General features: G+C 45.4%; 1 protein-coding gene across 1 annotated transcript; it reads right to left on the reverse strand.

The window, feature by feature from the left end:
• Positions 1-5,411: 5,411 nt before the first annotated feature.
• On the reverse strand, positions 5,412-7,631 carry LOC120978054 (zinc finger MYM-type protein 1-like). Its single transcript, XM_040406293.1, has one exon. It carries the CDS (start codon positions 7,629-7,631, stop codon positions 5,412-5,414), a length of 2,220 nt encoding a protein of 739 aa, XP_040262227.1.
• Between the last annotated feature and the right edge of the window lie 1,707 nt (positions 7,632-9,338).

Genomic DNA, 9,338 nt, shown 5'->3' on the forward strand with positions numbered 1-9,338 from the left:
TTTCTTACAATTGGGGCCTTTGCTGTATCTGTCAGTGTGAAATACAAGCTTGAAATGTTGCAACAGCGGCGAAACATGTCGAGAGGGGCAGTAATTATATATGTGTGATTTTAAACAGGGCTGAGCAATAGAAACAATACATCAGCTGAGGATAGATAGAGTGACTGAGTGGATGCATATGTGGATGGGCTGGAATGCCAGCAGATAGTAATCTGAGTGTAGTGATACAAACAGCCACATTTCACAAACGCTGGCAGTAATTAATCGGTATGTGGTGATACAAAAAAGCCATATTGTGTGAACGCTGGCAGTGAATCTGCATGTGGTGATATAAAAAGCCACATTGTGTGAACGCTGGCAGTGAATCTGCACATGGTGATACAAACAGCCACAATGTATGTACACTGGCAGTGATCAATCTGCATGCGGTGATAGATTTAACCACATTGTGTGGTTAGTGTGGCAGTGAATCTGCACGTGGTGTTACAAATAGCCACATTGTATGAACACTGGCAGTGAACAATCCGCATGTGGTAATGCAAATAGCCACATTGTGTGAACACTGGCAGTGAATTTGTACGTGGTGAGACAAATAGCCACATTATATGAACACTGGCAGCGAATAATCTGCAGGTGGTGATATATAGCCACATTGTATGAATGCTGGCAGTAAGTTATTTGAATTAGGTGATACAAATGGCCACAGTGTATAAATGCCGCAAGTGAGCAATTTGAATGTGGTAATACAAATAGCCACAGTGCATGAACGCTGGCAGGGAACAATTGATATGTGGTAATACAGACAGCCACATTGTGTGTGCACCTAGTGAATTGAGCAGAAAACTGCCAATTAGTGTTGCGCAAACTTATAATAAACAGTGTGGCTGCCTGATCGCCAATTTGTGATAAGTCCTAACCGTCCCCAGTGGCTACTGTGGATGGTGACAGATGGACGCTAGTCTGTTCCATATAACACAATGTGGTAATAATATCCATAAACACACAGATAAATAAAGCACCCACTCAGTCCTCCCAGCAATTCCAAGACTACAAGTGACATATTGCCAGTCCCTGATAGTTTTAATAGTTCATGATCTGTCGTCTGTAGGTTTAATTTTAAAGGTACAATTAAAGAATTAGTTTTATATACATTAAACTTTTTTGTTGGGACCCCTAAAGGGATTTTTTGGTCTGGATGACCTTTTGTATAAGTGAATTTTCATCCCGAGGGCTCCAACCTAGGGCTCATTTTGTTGTTTAACAATCTTGAAATACTGCAATAATATTCTGGGTTTTAAAAAAACACACAATTTGGGCAATATCCTACATCAGGTGCCTTTGCTGCTTTCTTAAGTGTGAAATACTAGCATAAAATACTGCAATAATGGGGCGTGGCCTGATCGCTGATGGCGCCGGTCGCATAGTTCTTCTGCTCCGGACTAAGGCATCTTAAACGGCTTACAGCAACTACTCCAGCACCCTAATTTTATCAGGCACGTTCTTATAAAGCGCACCAGCCATGGGGAAGGTTCGGAGGCGTCCTGCTCCGACGAAGCTAACCGAATTCTTCGGTAAATCGACCCCAACAGAGTCGGGCCTGAGAGGGACCCCACCTCCATCATGCACACCGACTCCTCCGGAGGGAACGCCATCGCAGCCTGTACACAGCTCGGCTGCTAGGAGCGGGCTTGAGAGGGAATCCCTTGAACACACGCAGCTTACTGCAGATGTTATGCGTTCCATGCTGGATGCTCTGCGCTCCTCCATGAAGGAAGACATGCTGGGACTTTTGAAGGATCTTAGAAAGGACATTCAAAACATAGGTGACCGCACCTCGCACCTAGAGGGGAAGATGGCTGAATTTGCTGCCTCCCACAACACCCTCATCGATTCCCATGAAGCTATTGTCACGGCTGAGGATGGGGGAAACCCTCAGCCGTGAGATGCCAGAAGATGGAAAGGTCGCTACTTGGCCAGAACCACAGAATTAGGGAGCAGGTCACCTCCTAGAGCTTCACTAATCTGACCCTGACTCCTAGCTGCATGAGCCGCCCTTGAAGGTAGGAGGGCTCATGCTCAGGGATCGGCGGAGGGTCAGAAGGGATCCGAGGTTCCTGAGCATGAGCCCTCCTACCTTCAAGGGCGGCTCATGCAGCTAGGAGTCAGGGTCAGATTAGGGAAGCTCTAGGAGGTGACCTGCTCCCTAATTCTGTGGTTCTGGCCAAGTAGCGACCTTTCCATCTTCTGGCATCGCACGGCTGAGGGTTTCCTCCATCCTCAGCCGTGACAGTATGACCACAAGGGTAGCTCTCACTGGCAGATGGTATAAACCAGGAGGATGACATCAGCTAACCATGGCTGAAGTACCCCTCAGAGTCTGGCATCCAGCAGGAGCTAAATAGCCCCAAGTGGCCACACCCAGACACACACCCAGTGTTCACACACAAGGAAGGGAGTTAACCCTTCCAACACCAGGCAAGGGAAAAAGCCATTTAAAGGGGAAGTGTACATTAAACAATTACACTGCAGCTGTTACCGCAGGCAACGACATGCTTGGCAACCATGTCCTGGGAGTCAGCCAGAAGGCCGAGACACTGCCACCACATGTACAAAATACCAAACGTTGCCACGGGCAGCCACAGTGAAGGGAAGTGTCACAGTGCACACCTACATAAACCTCGTGCACACCAGGTGTAACCGCATGCACTTGACAGCAAGCTGCCTAGCAACAGCTCAGGCTGCTATACTGCCAAGTACCAATCATGTTGCCAGCGGCAACCACACGTGAGGCAACATATTAACAGCACTCACCAGTGGTTGAACAATAAATCCCAAACCGCAGGCAACTGCATGCGGATCCAGAGTCACGACCATGACCATGGTCGTGACAGCTATATGGAAGAGGATATTGCCAAGATAACGGCTAAGCTGCAAGACCTGGAGGATAGACACAGGCGGAATAATGTTAGAATCCGCGGGATTCCAGAGTCGGTGGAAGTACATGAGCTGGAGCATTTTCTGCAGCAACTGTTAAAAGCGGCACTACCTGAGTCTACAGAGAGGGACTTGATCATAGATCGTATCCATAGGGTGCCTAAGCCTAAAGGTCTGGATCCTTCACTCCCCCGCGATGTTATTGCTAGGATCCACTTTTACACCATAAAGGAAGCGTTCCTGAAGGTTCTGAGGCAGAACCCGTCCCCATCGGAGGACTTTACAGGGATTGCGGTATACCCGGATCTTTCCGCAGCCACGCTTGCAAAGTGCAGAGAGTTCGCCCCGATTACCGCTGTGCTGAGACAGCATCAAATTAAATATCGCTGGGGTTTTCCAGTAAAGCTGATGGTCACATATAATGGGGGCCTGCAAGTTTTCAACTCACCTCAAGCGGCGACTCGCCACCTGTCCGAATGGGGCTTTACCAGCGGGGACTCTGTCCGGGCGAAGGAAGATGCACCACGGCCTGACAAGATTCCACCGGAATGGGACGTTGCCCGACATGTGAGTTTTCACTGGCAGGGAGTAGTCGGTTGACTTTTTTTTTTGGATGTTATTGGTCCGAAGTGGAGAGCTGTAGTTCTCTGCCCCGACTGGACTTGTTTTTTCTCTGGTCTCTTGACCAGTGTTTTTTGGTCAGGCTTGACACGCTTTGAACACGCATTATGTTCTCATATTATTTTTCTTTTTATATGTGTTTTAATTAATTTTTTCGGTTCATTCCTATACTCATAATGTATGCGACATGTGCTCTCAGATTTCTGGAAATGGCGGGATTAAACAGGGAGGTGTGGTGCATTACAGCGAGCTCCTACAAATAAGCAATGGGGTTAAAAATATTGTCCTTAAATGTGCGCGGGCTAAATTCTCCGTACAGACGCACACAGCTTTGGTCGGATGCTCTTAAATCTAATTGTGACGTACTTTTTGTTCAGGAATCACATCTGCTGGAAAAAGATGCGTTTAGATGTAAACACAGAAGCTTCCCTGTGGTGCACCATTCCCACACATGTAAAAAGAGGAAAGCAGGGGTCTTTATTGGAGTAAAGTCTAATATTGCCTTCTCCTTACAGAAATGTATAACTGACTCAGCTGGGAGATATGTTATTTTACTGTGTAGTCTAGATGGTAAACCATATACTTTGGTGTCTGTTTACGCCCCCAATGTCAGACAGGTGGTCTTCTGCAGGAGTCTGTTTAACAAAGTGGAGAAAATAGCGGTGGGAGAAGTAGTACTAGGAGGAGACTTTAATATACCGATTAACTCAGCGTTAGACTGTAAGTCTAAACAGGTGAATAGTCGAGTAGACCTACAGGTGACTTTATATGAATCTACCTTTCACGATATCTGGAGATATCAGCACAGTGAGGAGCGAGATTACACGTTTATATCAACTGCGCACTTATCCCAGTCTCGTATTGACTATATCCTAGTTTCCAAAGGCCTTCTGCACAGGGTCGTAAGGTCTGACATTGGGGGAGCGACTTGGTCGCGTCCACAATGGAGATTGAACACTTATCTATTGAAATGTCCTGATAGAGTTAGGCAGATCACTGATTCTTTACAAGAATTTCTGGCGTTTAACGATCTCCCTGATACTAGTGTACACAATCTCTGGCTTTCCCATAAAGCTTATATGAGAGGGATCCTATTACAAAAGGCGGCAAGAATGAACAAGAGCAGAAATAGAGCTATTCAAGATGCCCTATTTCGGCTACAGGCCGCAGAGAATAATCATAAGTTAAACAACAACTCTTCCACATTGGCTTTCCTTCAGGAATGTAGAGCTGAGCTTAGGACTATTTTTTTGTATCGTCAGGAACTAGGTATGAAGCGTATGCAGACAAAACTTTTACCACACAGGGGATAGAGCAGGAGCATTATTGGCACTCAGATTAAAGAGCAGAGCAGCTGCAGCTAGGATAACTAGTTTAAAATATAACAGTAAAGTGTATTCACACCCTCGGGAAATAGCCGATGCCTTTGCGGCATATTATTCCTCCCTTTATAACTTGCGATCAGATGGTCACACGGTTCAGCCATCCGAAGAAGCAATCTCAGTCTATCTAGAACTCCTTAAGCTTCCCAAAGTTTCTGAGGATGACTTGTGTATTCTGAACAGGCCAGTTACTTCGGAGGAGATCTCCACTACAATTAAAAACACCCTGTCTCAGTGCCATCTTAAGAGCATTATAGGCCCCCGGGCAATACAGTGCACTGGGGCCCTGTCTACACAATCACGCACTAGAATAAAAATGCAAATTATCAATAAGGCGATATTTATTGGTACTTTCAACAAAATCAGTGTTTAAACATTAAACACAACGTTTGAACAATATAACATGAGCTTGAAAAGCAAGAAATTGAAAAACAAGACATTACTGATTAAAATTGGACAGTACAAAAACACTAATCATTTATTAAATTTGCGACACTTTTTTGTACTGAATTCCTTTATAACTGGCTTGAAGTCAATGGTTTTTAGGATGTCATTTTCAATGCACATTAGTGAAAGCCAGTTCAAACGATGCTGCCCCATTGTGCTGCGAAGCTCATTTTTTATCAGTTTCAATCTTGAGAACGAACGCTCTCCTGCACAGTTGGTCACCATCATGCACATGAACACTCTGAGTGCAATTTCCACATTCGGAAAAACAGATTTCAAGTTGTCTGAAATTATTTTTCTGTACAATGCAGGAAGAGTCTCACAATTTTGATCAAGAATCATGTAGTGCTTGAGATGCTCACATTCATTTAGTAGGTCACCATAATCAAGATCTTTGTGATAAACATTAGCCAGGTATTCACACCTTTTTTTTAGGTCATCAGAACGAATTGTTTTTAATTCACAGAAGAATGAAAACATATTTCCAATCGATGAATAAGCTTCTGCACGTTTTGTCAGTGCAGGAATTAGAGAGTCCAGAACAGGAAGGAATGTTTCCACCTTAAACTTTTCACTTTTACTGAGAAGTACCTCTTCTTCTGATCCGTCATATCTAGTGAGGCGTACACTTCGCTTTCCTTCCCGTTTTTCCTTATATTCTGAATCTGGACACCTACTCCTGGCTTTCAATTCATATGCACTAAATCTGTCTCTAGTATCCTGAAGATAAGTTTTTAGAGACTCAAGAAGGTTCATGGCAACAAGTATATTCATATCCTCTGATTGCACGACCTTGCTTGTTTTGTTGACTCTTTCAAGAACGTCATTCCAAAGAATTGTGAGGAAGATCGTTTCCAGGTTTTCCATTTTGTCACTCAATCCTTTTGCCTCTCGCCTTGTATTTACTTCCTGTTCAGTGTCAGCTGATACAGAATCTAGTGCATTTTTAATTTTCTCAAAACCCTCATGTAAAGCATGAACAGCATCAAAATGTGCCGACCATCTTGTGTCAGACAGACGCTTGACCACAATGTTTTTCCCAAGAGATGTTGCAAGAATATTCCATCGATGTGTGGAAGCAGAGAAGAATGAATAAAGACACTGAACAAAGTCGAAGAATTTTACACACTGTAGACAACACTCTGCTGCTTTTACTCCCACCAGGTTCAAGCTGTGTCCAGCACAGGGGACATACATGGCAAACTCATTCAACTGAAGAATCCGTGCTTGCAATCCAGTATAGCGTCCAGACATATTTGAGGCATTGTCATATGACTGACCACGGCAGTTGGATAGTGGAATTTTGTTCTCCTTAAGGAATCCCACAACAGTGTCGGCAAGATTCTTTGCTCCATGAGAAAAGATGGGGATGAACTTAAGAAAACGTTCCACGGGTTCACATCCTCGAATGTACCGGACAGTAAATGTCAGTTGATCGGTGTGTGAGATGTCTGGAGTGGAATCTACACTTATTGAATAATATTTTGATTCTTTTATTTCTTCAAGAATAGCAGAAAGAACATGTTGTCCCATTATTTCAATGAATTCCTCACAAATGTTTGCTGATAAATATGATGGGTTCCCCTTTCCTGGATTCCCATACAAAAAAGGGTCAAATTCACTTAACAGCTCAAGAATACCCAAATAGTTTCCATTTTTAGCAGACCCAATTATTTGGTTTTCTCCACGAAATGGCAAACCTCTGGAGGCAAGAAAGCGAATTACAGAAACCACTCGTGTCAACACTTTATGCCAATACTCCTGCTCTGAGCGAAGTTGTTGAAGTAATAGTGTATCAACATTTCCAGTTTCTTTATGGCGAATAAAATATGCCGTCATGCACTTGCGATGTTCTTCTCCATTTTCATGTTCACCAATAACATTGCTGTGTTTCCAGTCATTATATCCTGATGTAGCAAAGGGAGATTCTGTCTTGGAAAATAGGCGACATGCAAAGCAGTACAAACGACCTTGGGATGGCGAATAGAGTAGCCATTCACGCTTTACACACTCGCCATTCCGCAATTCACGTTTAAACAGATTCTTTGACAAATACCTTGTCTGTGTATTTTCTCTTCCAGTTCCCTTATACACTCTGCCTGAGTTTAAAAGGTTGCAGTCATGATTCTGGCATGCTGTCGGCCCACTACGAATCCAGTAATCCACTGTACTAGTATTGCTAATATCCCATAGCCCCGGATCTGTGTCTTGGGTTGCAAACTCCCTTACTGATACAGATGTGGGCATTTCCTCTTGTGGATTTTCCCCAGCAGTAGGATCAGGTAATGATACCATTGGTATTTCTGCTGGAATTGGAGTGCATGTAGATGTGGATGCTACATCTGGAGGAGCAGAACTACTGGCTGACGTTGCACCTGGATTGAGCCAAGATGTTAGTTTTGGAAGTTTGCACATTTTCTCTTTCTCCTCTGCAGCCTTTTTCCTCTTCTTAGCCCCCCATATGCCTCTCTCCATTAGCCCCCCATATGCCTCTCTCCATTATTAGCCCCCATATGCCTCTCCATTAGCCCCCATATGCCTCATCATTAGCCCCCATATGCCTCATCATTAGCCCCCATATGCCTCTCCATTAGCCCCCATATGCCTCTCCATTAGCCCCCATATGCCTCTCCATTAGCCCCCATATGCCTCTCCATTAGCCCCCATATGCCTCATTAGCCCCCATATGCCTCTCCATTAGCCCCCATATGCCTCTCCATTAGCCCCCCATATGCCTCTCTCCATTAGCCCCCCATATGCCTCTCTCCATTATTAGCCCCCCATATGCCTCTCCATTAGCCCCCATATGCCTCTCCATTAGCCCCCCATATGCCTCTCTCCATTAGCCCCCCATATGCCTCTCTCCATTAGCCCCCCATATGCCTCTCTCCATTATTAGCCCCCCATATGCCTCTCCATTAGCCCCCCATATGCCTCTCCATTAGCCCACATATGCCTCTCCATTAGCCCCCTTATGCCCCCAGCAGCCACATTTTCTTATAAAATAAAAAAATCACTTACCTCTCCTGCTCCTGGACGCCGCCTGCCTCTCCTCAGTCGACTCTGTGCTCTGAACTGGCGCGCACAGCGTGAGGTCACAGAGCGCCCTCACGCTGTGCGCAGCCCTGCACAGCCGACAGCCGAGGACCAGGAAGTGGTGAGTACAGAGCGTTCACCACTTCCTGGTCTCTCGGTTCTAATGAGCGCTTCCATAATGGAAGCGCTCATTAGTATTCAACTGGGGGGTGGGCTGGTGGGTTCACTGGGCAGGCGGGCCCCCAGGCAAGTGGGGCCCCCGGGCAACTGCCCAGCGTGCCCATTCGAAAAGACGGCCCTGCCCTGTCTAATAAGGCTCCGGGACCTGACGGATTCCCGGCAGAATAATATAAAACATTCCACTCAGCGCTTGTACCTTATCTAGTTAAGCTGTATAATGCTTTTATGACTTCTGGAGACATTCCCTCTGAAATGTTGCAGGCCACTGTAGTCACTCTACCCAAACCAGGGAAGACCCCTGATGCCCCTGAGAATTTTAGGCCAATTTCCCTGCTGAACGCTGACCTTAAGCTTTTTGCTAAGATTTTGGCAGCTCGCCTCAACAAGGTGCTTCCGGCCCTTATAAATCCTGACCAAGTGGGTTTTGTGCCAGGTAGGCAATGTAGGGATGGAACTAAGAAAATGTTAAACTTGATTCAGGTTGCAGAGTGGTCCAGAGCCCCCACGATCTTTGTCTCCCTAGATGCTGAAAAAGCATTCGATAGAGTGCACTGGGGGTTTCTGGATCAGACTCTTAGGAAATTTGGGTTTCGAAGTCATATCCTGCAAGCTATTCTTGGATTATACTCGACACCCAGAGCTAGTGTATTAGCCTCAGGTTTTCTGTCTGCACCTTTTTCTATCACTAATGGGACTAGGCATGGGTGCCCATTATCGCCCCTGATATTTGCATTGGTG

This window comes from Bufo bufo, chromosome 8 (genome assembly GCF_905171765.1).
Source record: "Bufo bufo chromosome 8, aBufBuf1.1, whole genome shotgun sequence".
Taxonomy (NCBI): Eukaryota; Metazoa; Chordata; class Amphibia; order Anura; family Bufonidae; genus Bufo; species Bufo bufo.